At 34.1% G+C, this 13,480-nt stretch overlaps 1 protein-coding gene across 1 annotated transcript in view; it reads left to right on the top strand.

The window, feature by feature from the left end:
* Positions 1-13,480, top strand: part of GLRB (glycine receptor beta) — a 92,224-nt gene that overhangs the window by 64,524 nt on the left and 14,220 nt on the right. The window contains exon 7 of the mRNA XM_080796894.1: positions 1,347-1,499. Coding sequence (XP_080653020.1) covers positions 1,347-1,499 — 153 coding nt within the window. The remainder of the gene's footprint in view (positions 1-1,346; positions 1,500-13,480) is intronic.

Raw genomic sequence — 13,480 nt, 5'->3', positions numbered from 1 at the left:
GAGTTAGCAATGATTATAATTCACACGGGGAAAAGGATAGATTTCTGGTCTAAGCTACTCAATAAGAGGATGTGAATAGCTGTTCTTTTATTTAACATTTTTTAAGACCCTATTGTGTGCCAGGACCACCATAGGTATCATTAATGAATGAATTTGAAGATTGTTCTAGTGCTAGAAGTGTGTATATTCTTCCTAACTAGGAAAACTAAGTAAATGTTACTTTTAAAATATAAAATAGCAAAAAAAAAATATTTTCCTTTCCCCATAATTATTTATTTATTCATTTATTTATTTTAGTATTTTGAAATACTGATGTTTAAACTAAACACAATTGGAGACATATTAGCTTTCTGTTATTTGCACATAGCCTTGCTTTTTTCTAAATGGTAAATGAGATTTTTATCAAAATTAAGCACTTCAAGCATTAAATATTGTATTTAAGTTGTTAACTGGAAGGACTAAAGCATTTTTTTAAAGAAGTCTCAAACATCTAGAAGTCTCTCTTCTATTACAGTGCTAGAAGAATATCTTGTCACTTATTTTGTTTCTCAAGTCAGCAAAGGCTCTGATGAGGCTGCCCATAATTTGTGATTAATTTGGGGAACTTGTTGGTGTCATGGCATCCCTAGAATTATGTTGTAAGGCAATTTCTGCATTTGTATCAGCTTCTGACAATGAAGTCCTTTCCCTCATAAAGCATGTTTGTGCACCTGGAGTGGCGGATAGGACAGAATTGAGAGGAATATCAGATAACCACCCTGTATAATATTGTATCTCTGTAGCCTGGAAACATGTATTTCTTTTCCTTGCTAAGATTTACTTCCAATATGCTTAATTTTTTAAGGTTTAAGTATGCATGGGAGTTACTGTAGACTGCTATGCTTCCTAGATAAGAAGTGGTACATGTAGCCGAAAAATTATACTGACAATACATCGTCGTGGAATGTTTCTCTTTAGACTTGTTCCACTTTGATTTACTGCTCCCTATATGACTCCTTCAGATCAGTTGCTCTGACAGTGCCCATGGGTAATGAAAAGTTTAAGTTCATTGCCAATTCCCTGAACAAAGACTTAAAAGCTGTGACCCTGACATAGTGGAGCAGCATGTGGTATCTATTTCTCAACATCATAATAAGGTTGTGAAAGGTCAGGTGAGACGGGTCCCATCATGTCAACCTTTACACCAAATATATTATATATTTATAAGAGAAAACTCTCTTTGTGGAATTTATTTTTTGAAACTGTCTCAAATAAAAGTGACTTATAATTTACAGGTACATTATGGTTTTTGCTATTGTATGTAGGTGGGCCCCTCCTATTTCTAACATGAAGTTTGTTTCCGAAAGGGTACTACACCTGTGTGGAAGTCATCTTCACCCTGAGGAGACAGGTCGGCTTTTACATGATGGGTGTTTATGCCCCAACCCTGCTGATAGTGGTTCTCTCCTGGCTTTCCTTCTGGATCAACCCGGATGCAAGTGCTGCCAGAGTGCCCCTGGGTAAATTATTCTGTGCTTTTCTCTCATGTCAGGAACATGTTATGTCCTTGCATAACTCACTATATACTCAACACTTTTAAAATAGACTTTTAGAATTGAAGGCAACCTTATTCTCATCTGTTTTTAGACTTCCCTCAGAACTTGACCTTGAGGGTGCCTGGCTGGCTCAGTGCGTTAAGCCTCTGCCTTCGGCTCAGGTCATGGTCTCAGGGTCCTGGGATCAAGTCCCACATCGGGTTCTCTGCTCAGCAGTGAGCCTGTTTCCCCCTCTCTCTCTACCTGCCTCTCTGCCTACTTGTGATCTCTCTCTCTGTCAAATAAATAGATAAAATCTTTAAAAAAAAAAAACAAACTTGACCTTGAACTAGATTTTCTCAATGTTTATGAACTCCATAATTAAACTAAGTTTTTTTTTTCTTTTCATATATTTGGATAGTTTAAACAGTTAATCTATCCTACTTTGACTTTCATGCAGTAATTACTATTAAGTAATTTTCACAGATAACTCAAATCTAAACTCCCCAAGAGTACCAAACTAAACATAAAACTATTTTGATGGGACTCTTTCTAAATTATATTGTGTTCCATCTCATATTCTTCAACTGGGAATATGTGGTACAGTGTATCTTTTTAAACATGACTTCATGTCATTTTCTTAAACATCAGTTATTGTGTGCTCTATCATCAGGAGTGGCTAGGGAGAAGAAGAGCTGGTTATTCATGCTCCCCCATTTGTTATTTTTAATGCTCTGCCACATAGAAACAGCATCAGCCAGTCTTGAAAACTGTGTCTATATAGGAGTGAAAAAGTCTTTGCTTCATGAAATAATCAAGAGCTCTTCTAATGGATGAAGTGATTAAACTTAAAAATAAGGACATTGTAATGACAAATTTTGATTATTTAGAGTGTTTTAAGATGTTTCATTACCTTGTGTGTGTTTGTGTGTGTGTGTGTGTGTATGTGTGTGTTTTCTGAATATCACCTGGAACTTATATAGGTAAGGCTGTGGTATATCTGGCTTCTTAGGGACTGGTTGCAGCATTTTTTTTTTTTTTCCATTGAAAGACCTTGTGCAAATCTCCCTCCTGACATAGTAGGGGAATTAAACAAAGTACAGATTTTAAAGAGTAGGCAACCAGGAAAGAAGCAATAAAGTGACAGTTTTACCTGGATAAGAAATGTGATGGTTTGTATTTAATAAGAGCCACAGAGACCAAATCTATGTCTTAATAGCCAGAAATGTGGGAAATTTCATCCTACTGGTTATGTATCTGGAATGAAGACAGTGACAACCCAGATTAACTCCTTTAGGGGATGAGAATGCACTATGTAGTATACTGTACTGAGAATAAAACGCCTAAAAAACTAGATTTGTATCCTTAGACTTGTCAAAAATATCATGCATTTCTCCCCAATAGTTAATTTTTTGCTTATTAGGAATGTCATGCAGTGATATAAATTGAAATGTCAGGCTTCTAGGAGTACTCTGGAGACATTTCAATCCCTGACATATTCTTGAAGGATTTTTCTCTGCAAATCCCCATCTACTACGGGACTTCTGTCATGAAGTCCCTTAACTGTCCACTTAACATCCGGTAGAACTGTTGTATGAAGTAAACACATTTAATGGTTGAAAGTCAGTCTCTTCAGTTAAATCTGGATTTGAATTCCTGCTCTCTGCTTACTAGCTGTGAACAGTTTAGACAACAAGCGGATCTAATCTCTTTAAGCTTACTCTGTTAAAATGTCAGTAGGGATGAAAAAATACTCAAAGGGTTAATTGGAAGAGTGAAAATATGAGTGGAATGTGCTTATTACCCATTCAGGAGTTAATAATATGTCTCATTTATACATTACAGTTTGTAAAGCACTTTTACACATTTGATTCATTTAGCAAGTGTTTATTGTGCACCAACTATGTCCTAAGCAATGTTCAAGAAGATGGGCATATAGTTAAAGTAAATAGAAAATAGATAAAATAGATAAAACAAAAGAAAAACACTAAGCCTCAATGAGTGTACTTTTTCTTGGAAAGAAAGAGACACCAAATAAACACAATATGTAATCTCTAAGACGATGACATATAACTTCCAGGTATAGAACAAATAAGTCCTAGAGATGAGAAGTACAGCATAGGGAATATAGTCCATAATACTGTAATAACAAGGTATGATGGCAGAATACATTTAATCATGGTGAGCATTGAACACTCTATAGAATTGTCAAATCACTGTGTTGTACACCTAAAACTAATATAGCATTGTATGTCAACTCTACTTCAATTTAATAATCCTAATGCCCAGGGAGTGGTAGAAGGATGATGTAGGGACAGAGAGTTCAGGGACAGCAGCCTGCTTGTCAGGAATTGCTCAGAAGGAAGTGATATTGGATAAAAATGTGACAGAGGTGAAGAAATGAATCACTGTGTGTATCTAGGAAAGAATGAGCTGGGATAGTGATCATCAAGTCCAGCATTCCTGAGGCAGGAACATGCTTGGAATATTTTGGGAATGCCAAGGCCAATGTGGCTGGAGCAGAATGAGTGAAAGTCTGATTAGTAGATGAGGTCAGAAAGACAGCAGTGTTCAGGAGACCATGTAACATCTCCTAAGGTATTCCAATGATTTTGGCTGAAATGGGAAGACCTTGAGGGCTTTTACATGTGATTTGCTTTAAATTTTAATAGATTCTCTTTGTCTGCTTTGTGTAGAACCCATTAAAAGGGGGCTTGGATGGGAGCAGGGAAGGCAGTTATTAGGAAGCTCTAGTAATCCAGGTGAAACAATTACAATATTGCCAGGGGGTAGAGGTGCTCATAAATAGATGATGGTTATGGTAGACATAATGAGATTTGCAGATGTGTTGTATGTCGGATTTAAGAAAACAGATTCAAGGCTGACTTCAAGGGTTTTTCTGGCTGAAGCCAGGAAGATGAAGCTGCCACTAAATTAGATGGGAAAAGCTGTGGGCAAAGTACGTTTGAGAAGATGGGCAGACCGGGAGCTTCTTTTTGGACATGTTAAGTCCGAGATATCTTTTAGGTAGAGTTATCAGGTATTCAATTGGATATACAAGTCTGGGGTTTCTAGGAAAGAATAAGGCTGGTGGTAAGAACTCCAGATTTATCAGAATATAGATGATTTTTAAAGTGAGGCTGGAGTATGGTAGAGAAGACATCTCAGAACTCAACCCCTGAGACTGAGATGAGTGACAACCAACATGGTGTAGCTTCCTGGGAGACAAATGGAGAAAGCATTTCTAGGTGAAGGGAGTGATCAGTTAAGCTGCTTTTAAATCAAGAAAGTTCGGGGCTAAATATTGTCATTGGATTCAGCAGCCTGGGGAAGTCACTGGTGTCCATGATAAGGACAATTTCCGTAGACTGACAAGAGAAAAGCTTGGTTGGAGTGACTTCAAGAGAGAATAGGAGGGGAGGAACTATTGGCATCCAGTATAAACAACCCATTGGAGATTGTTAACTGTGAAAAGAAAAAGAGAATAGGGAAATAGCTGGGGTGGGAATAGGAGTTGACAGGTTTCTGGGTTTTATTTTTAAGGTGGACAGAATCACATTATGTTTATTTTTGGCGGAAAACAAGCATTAACAAAGGAAAAAAATGAGAGCTGGAAGAAGTGCAGGAGCAGAATCCTTGAGAAGTGAGAGGGGATGAGATCTGGTGGACAGACTGGACTTTGCTAGGACAAAGGGATTTGTCCCAGGGATCAGCAAACTCCTGTAAAAGGCCTGATAGTAAATATTCCATGTTTTAGTTTCAGGTGTACAATTTAGTGATTCAACCGTTCTATATATTACTCAGTGCTCATCGTAAGTGTACTCTTAATCTCCTTCACCCTATTTCACCCATCCCCCCATCCTTGTCGCCTCTGGTAACCATCACTTTGTTCTCTATAGTTAAGAGTCCTTTTTTTTGATTTGTCTCTCTCTGTTGTCTTTTTTTTTTTTTAAATTTTGCTCATTTGTTTTGTTTCTTAAATTTCACATATGAATAGTATATATATATGTATAGCATTTGTCCTTCTCTGACTTATTTTGCTTAACATTAGAATTTCTAGCTCCATCCATGTTGTTGTAAATGGCAATTTCATAATTTTTATGTCTGAATAATATTCCATGGTATGTTTACATGTGTGTATGTATAGGTATATATGTGGTATATGCACACACATGCATACCACATTTTCTTTATTCATCTACAGATGGATACTTGGGATGCTTCCATAATTTGGCTATCTCAAATAATGCTGTAATAAACATGGGGGGCATATATCCCTTTGAAATAGTGTTTCTGTATTTTTATGGTAAATACATGGTACTACAATTACTGGATCATAGGGTAGTTCTATTTTTAATTTTTTGAGGAACCTCCTTACTGTTTTCCACAGTGGTTGCACCATTTTGCATTCCCCAACAGTGTACAAGAGTTCTTTTTTCTCCACATCCTCACCGCAACATCACTTGTTTCTTGTGTTTTTGATTTTAGCCATTCTGATAGGTATGAGATGATATCAAAATATGTTTTACTTTTATAAAATACTACTATAGAGTTTATCAAAAAGATGGTACCATTTGCTTCACATACTCCCTAACATTTACCAGTTATTTCACATACTCCCTACCATTTAATTTTCTCACCTTATTGTAGACCTCTAGTGTAATGTTGAATAGAATTGTTGAGACAGGGGTTATTCCTGATTCTAGGTAGAAATAAATGAGCCACTCATTATTGGGTGTGGTAGTAGCTGTACATTTTTTGTAGCTGTCTTAATTGGGTTGCATAGATTCCATTTTCTCTCTAGTTGGCTCAGAGTTTTTTATAATCATGTATGATAAAATTTGATTGAATTTGGATTGAGTTTAAATTTGCTTGAATTTTGCCAAATACTTTTTCTGCATGTATTTAAATATTTAGATGGGTTTTCATATTTATTTTGGTGAATTATATTGATTGATTTCTAGATGTTACTTGAGTTGCAAAAATTATTAGCACAAAAATATGTTGATAATATTTCTTTATCCCTTTACTGTAGTGGTATTCCAAATTTTGTTCCTGATATTGGTAAATTGGGAATTCTCTTTATTCTTAATCATTCTAGCTAAAGGCTTGCCCATTTCTTGACATTTTCAAAATCTCAGATTTCATTTCGCTTATCTCTTCTATTTTCTTTTTTGTTGATTTTTAGCTCTTTATTAAATTCTTTTTAATTAGTTTGAATTTAATCGGATCTTTTTGATGCTTAAACTGGAAACTCAGATCATTGATTTTAGATCTTTTTTTTTCCTAATATGAGCATTTAAAGTTATAAATATCCCTATAAGCACTACTTTAGCTACTATTCACAAAATTTTGATATATTGTATTTTTATCTTCTTTCAGTTAAAAATATTTTCTGATTTCTTTTGTGATTTCTTCTTTGGCCCATGGATTTTGTTTGATTTCCAAATATTTATAGTTTTAGTAAGTACCTGAACTTGATTTTAATTTTGTTTTAATGCTTTCTGATTTTGTCAGAATATGATTTCAAACTTTTGTTTATTGGAACTGTTTTTTATGGCCCAGACCAGTATATGTCTCCTAGTAACTATACCATGTTCACTTGCAAAGTATATTTGTCATGGTTGGGTGTAGTGTTCTGTAAATATCAATGGAGTCAAGTTGGTTAATAGTACTGTTGAAGTCTTTTATGTCTTTTGTCTAGTTATTTTTATAGCTATTGATGAGACAGTTATTAAATATCTTACACTATAAAAAATTATGCTTCATGTATTTGGAAGCTCTGTTATTAAACCATTACATATTTATAATTTTATCTAAAAAGGAAATCTTATTACTTTAATGTATGATTTAATGTATCATGTTACTTTAATAAAAAGATATTCCATTCAAATGGAAACAAAACTGGAGTAGCTATACTTATATTAACAAAATAGACTTTTAAATACAGACTGTAGGGGCACCTGGGTGGCTCAGTCAGTTAGGTGTCTGCCTTTGGCTCAGGTATGATTCCAGAGTCCTAGGATCAAGCACTGCATCAGGCCCCCTGTTCAGTGGGGAGTCTGCTTCTTCCTCTGCCTCTCATACCACTCATGCTCTCTCTCACTATCTCTCCAATAAATAAATTCTTTTTTTTAAAAAAGGAAACTATAATGAGAAAAAGAAGGGCATTACATAATGACAAAGAGGCCAATCCAACAAGAGAACATAACATTTGTAAATATTTATGCACCCAACATAGGAGCACATAAATATATAAAGCAAATATTCACAGACCTAAAGGGAGAAATAGCAATACGTAATAGAAGGAGACTCTAATACCCCATTTATACCAATGGATAGACCATCCATTGGTCAGACAGAAGATCAATAAACATCAGCCTTAAGCAACGTGTTAGAACATAGGGACTTAACAGATACAGAATATTGCATCTAAGAGCAGCAGAATACATATTCTCAAGTGTACATAGAGAATTTTCCAAGATATATCATATGTTAGGCTGAAAAACAAGTTTTAATAAATTTAAGAGGATTGAAGTCACATCAGGCAGTTTTTCAAACCACAATGGTATTAAACCAGAAATCATAAAGATTTCTTTATTTGAAAGAGAGAGTGCATGTGCATGTGAGTGGGGGAAAGGGGCAAAGGGAGAGGGGAGAGAGAATCTCAAGCAGACTCCCTACTGAGCACAGAGCCTGACACAGGGCTCAGTCCCATGACTCTGGTCATGACCTGAGCCCAAACCAAGTGTTGGAAGCTTAACCAACTGAGCCCCCCAGGTGTCCCTGAAATTAGAAATTAATTACACAAAGAAAACTTCAAAATTGACACATTTCTGGAGATTAAACAGCATGCAACTGAACAACCAATGGGTCAAAAAATCAAAAGAGAAATTAAAAATACCTTGAGACAAATGAAAATGTAACATACCAAAATTTATAGATGTAACAAAGGTAGTTTTAAGAGGGAAGTTCACAGTGATAAATGCTTACCTCAAGAAACAAGACAAATCACATATAAACAACCTAACTTTGTACCTGTAGGAACTGTAAAAAGAAGAACAAATGAAGTCAGAAGTAAGTAGATGGAAGGAAATAAAGATGATAGGAGAAATAAGTGGAGATTAAAAGGACAAGAGAAAAAATCAATGAAACTAAAAGCTGACTCTTTGAAAACAAACAAATTTAGCTAGATTCATGTAGGAAGAAAGAGAAAGTGCTCAGATCACTAAAATCAGGAAAAAAGGGATGTTACAACTGATATCAACAAAAATGAAGCGTCACAAGAGACTATTAGGAACAATTATACACCAATAAACAGATAGCCTAGAGGAAAAGGATAAATATACAACCTACCAAGCCCAAATCATAATAAAATAGCAAATTCAAACAGATGGATTACCAACAAGGAGATTGAATCAGTAATCATAAACCTCCCAAAAAGCTAAAGTCCTAGACTAGACAGCATCACTGGTGAATTATATCAAACATTTAAAGAATTAATACCAATTTTTCTCAAACTCTTCCAAAAAAATAGAAGACAGGAGAACTCTTCCAAACATTTTACAAGGTAAGCATTACTTTGGTACCAAAAACATACAAAAATGCCACACACTAAAAAGATCACAGGCCAATATTCCTGGTGAATATACATGCAAAAATCCTCAACAAAATACTAGCAAATCTAATTTAAGAGTACATTAAAACGATCATACACCATGATCAAGTGAAATTTTTTCCAGAGATGAAAGAATGATTCAACATCTGTACATTGGTCAGTGTGATACACCACATTAACAAAATGAATGATAAAACCCCTATGATCACCTCAGTAGATACAGAAAAAGTATTTGATACATTTAGCATCCATTTTTGATTAAAAAATATACTCTCAAGAAAGTAGATATAGAGAGACTGTACCTCAACATAATAAAACCCATATGTAACAAGCCCACAGTCAACATATTATACTCAACAATGAAAAGCTGAAAGCTTTTTATCTAAGATCAGGAATAAGACAAGGATATCCACTCTTGCTATTTTTATTTAACATAGTATTGGAAGTCCTAGCCAGAGCAATTAGGCAAGAAAAAGAAATAAAAAACATCTAAATTGGAAAGAAAGAATTAAACTGTCACTATTTGCAGATGACGTATTATATACAGAAAACCCTGAACACTCCATCAAAAACCGGCTAGAATTAATAAGTGAATTCAGTAAAGTTGCAAGGTACAAAATCAACACATAAAAATCTATTGTGTTTCTTTATACTAATTATGAACTATAAGAGAGATTTAGAAAATCCTATTTGTAATTGCATTAAAAAGTATAAAATATTTAGGAATAAATTTAACCAGGGATATAAATGAGCTGTATATTGAAAGCTACATGTCATTAAATAAATTGAAGACAATAAAAATAAATGGAAAGATATTCCATACCCATGGATTAGAAGATTAATATTGTTAAAATGTCTATATTACTCCAAGCAGTATACAAATTCAGTGGAATCTCTATCAAAATTCCAATAACATTTTTCTCAGAAATAGAATAATCCCAAAATTTGTATGTAGTTACAAAAAATCCTGAATAGCCAGAGCAGTCTTGACAAAGAAAAGCAAAAATGGAGGTATCCACTCCCTGATTTCAAACTGTACTATAAAGCTATAGCAGTTAAAACAGTATGGTATTGACATGAGAAATAGACACACAGATTAATGAAACAAAATAGAGAGCCTAGAAATAAACCCATGCATATATGGTCAATTAATTTACGATGGCGGAGCCAAGAATATACAGTTGGGGAAGGACAGTCTCTTCAGTAGTGCCGGGAAAATTGGACAATCACCTGCAAAAGAATGAAACTGGACCACTATCTTGTACCATGTGCAAAAATTAATGCCAAATGGATTAAAGACTAAGTATTAGACTTGAAACTATAAATCTCCTAACAGAAAACAGGTGGTAAGCTCCCTGACATAGGTCTTGGTGATGATTTTTTGAGTCTGACATCAAAAGCAAAACTATCAAAAGCAAAAATAAAAAAACGGGACTGTATCAAACTAAAAAGCTTCTGCACAGCAAAGGAAACCATCAATTAAAATTAAAAAATAACCTACCGAATTGGAGAAAATAATTGCAAATCATACATCTGATATGTTATCATATGATATGATATGTTATCATATGATATATGCTAACATCCAAAATATACAAAGACTTATACAACTCAATAGCAAAAAAACAAAAACAAAAACAAAAAAACAGAATAAAAGTCCAGTCAAAAAGTGGGCAGAAGACTTGAATAGATGTTTTTCCAAGAGATTTACAGAGGGCCAATAAACACATGATATTCTCCCAATCTCATTTTGATTTACCTTTTCCATTGTTAACAAACATGAAAGCTCCCTCTATGAATTTTAGGTGAAGATTTTTGTCCTTAGTTACTTCTGTAAGTATGGAAATAACTATGCAAACAACTATGGAACTAACTGTTATAAATTATACAGGACATTCCCTTTCTCTGGTACATAAAACACTCGAACTGCTGCTAAAAAGGATTTTTTTTGACAAATAACTTCCAGTCAAAAAGATTTGATAATTTAGGTTACAACTCAGACCTCTAGCAGACCACGCATACATACATTTCTCTCTTATACTCTTTTCGTCTGGAGCAGGACTTCTTTCAGAAATGTCAAAAAGTCTTTTTGGATTCCCACATGATATTAATAATGGTTTTCCTTTAGTATCCTTTGATTAAGGCATTATGAAATGATAACATCCTAATATAATTCAGTAGTACTTCTAAATGAATTTTCAATTTATTAATCACAATTCCACATCTATGAATTTGATAAATATTTTCTCACTTAATGGTATAAAACTTATTTGGAGTTTAGATAGATATGTGAACACTTGAAGTTACTCCTTGACCAGTTCATGGCATTTGTTATTACATTAGCATTCTATTCTACTCTCTGGTTCCATCCTTATTGCTGCAAATGGCAAGATCTCATTTTTTTATGGCTGAGTAATATTACACTGTGTACACACACACACACACACACACACACGTGTATACATATACATAAATATATACATAAACACACACACACACACACCCCACATCTTCTTTATCCATTCATCTATCATTGGGCACTTGGTTGCTTTCATATCTTGCTATTGTAAATAATCCTGCAGTAAACTTAAGGGTACATATATCTTTTCAAATTAGAGTTTTCATTTGCTTTGAGTAGATACCCAGCAGTGGGATTTCTTTTGATTGGCTTATGATTTATTAAAATGCAGATAAAAATTCACTATGCATTATTTAATAATGAAGTAATTTTATTTGAAGAATGTATTAAGATAATGTCACAATGTTTGTCTAAAGGAATATTATCTGCTCAGATTTCCTTTTTAAAAAAGATTTTATTTATTTGTTGAGAGAGAGAGAGTACATGAGTGGTGGTTGGGATGGAGGGAGAGAGAGAGAAAAAAAAATCTGAAGCAGACTCTGTGCTGAGGGCAGAGCCTGAGGCAGGGCTCAATTTCACACCCCAAGATCATGACCTGAGCTGAAATCAGGAGTTGACCACTTTATTGATTGAGCCACTCAGGTGTCCCATGATTTCCTATTTTAGGATTAAAAAAAAACAAAAAGGATATTTCCTCTTTTAATATGATTTCCTAAAGAGAAGGCGTACAATGATATTCACATTCTCCTCCTCCAGAACTCATCTCCATTTCTATTCTTTTGTTTTTGAAATGATAAAAATCCTAATAGAATTGACTATCATGGTTTCTAACTTAATACCTGGAATTATAAATACCTCCTTTCTCCCCCACTCCCACCCCACATCTATTAATGTCATATCATTCATTTTAAAAGATAGTCCCTTCTCTCTTTCTTTGGTTTCCTTTCTCTGACACTCCGACATCTTTTCCTCACAAAGCTTTCTGCATTTTCAGCATGACCTCCATCTTCATATTGGCTAATCTTTCTTTCCTTTTACAAAACTCTCACGTGCTTTGTGCTCTGTCATGGTCATCAGTTTCTTGGCCTTTACTTAACCTAACTCAGTATTTTCATTACCAAAGTCATTATCTTTTCTAAGTCTCTTCTTCCCATCTTTCATGGGTACTTTCCTAGTTATTCTGTTTTTCAGAAAATTGTCTCAATCTTTTCCTTCTTCCTTCAATCAATAACCAAGTCTTTTAAAATGTTCTCTTCAAAATCCTTTTTATATTAGTCCTATCCTTCTTTTCTCATGCTTTCTTTCTGAAACTATTTTTTCCTTTCTTAGTCTGTTTTGTATATCCTTACCAGAGTAATGTTATTTGACATTCTTTTGATAATGTCATTTCTCTTCCCTCAGCTTACAATTTCTTAATATTTTCTACCAAATATGGTAAATTCATTATAGGGCTTTTAAAACCCTCTATAATCTGACATTATTCTCCATTTTCTCATGAAGTTTCTAATATATCAAAAAAAATCAGGTATACTACTAAGTTTGATATATTCTCTGTTATTGATGAACGTGAAGTGCTATGGAAACATGGAGAATGGTGGTCAATATATTCTATCTCAAGGAATTAAGTAAGGCTTATTTTTGATTGATAGGTTGACAGATAACATTTGATTAAGAATAGAAAAATTGACTTGGAAGTATCATTTGCCAAATTAATGCCCATAGGTATAACTCACTGTAGTTTCAAGAAATAAGTGATAGGACCTTGGATTTTTATGTTATTTTCCACTTCAGGTTAGAAACATTAAGACCTATATTAGCTTTTAAAATATAGTCCTATTAATTAGTTCTTAGTTTTCCTCAGGACTAAGGATAATTAGTTTAATAGCATATGAGATGTTTATCAAGTCTTTATATTCTAAGTAATATTGTTTCCATCTGCTAGAAACCTTTCTTTCTAGTAGAGACTCTTTAAACTCTTACATACTTACA

This window comes from Martes martes, assembly GCF_963455335.1.
Source record: "Martes martes genome assembly, chromosome: 2".
In the NCBI taxonomy this organism is placed as follows: Eukaryota; Metazoa; Chordata; class Mammalia; order Carnivora; family Mustelidae; genus Martes; species Martes martes.
This window is presented reverse-complemented; position numbering and strand designations above follow the sequence as displayed.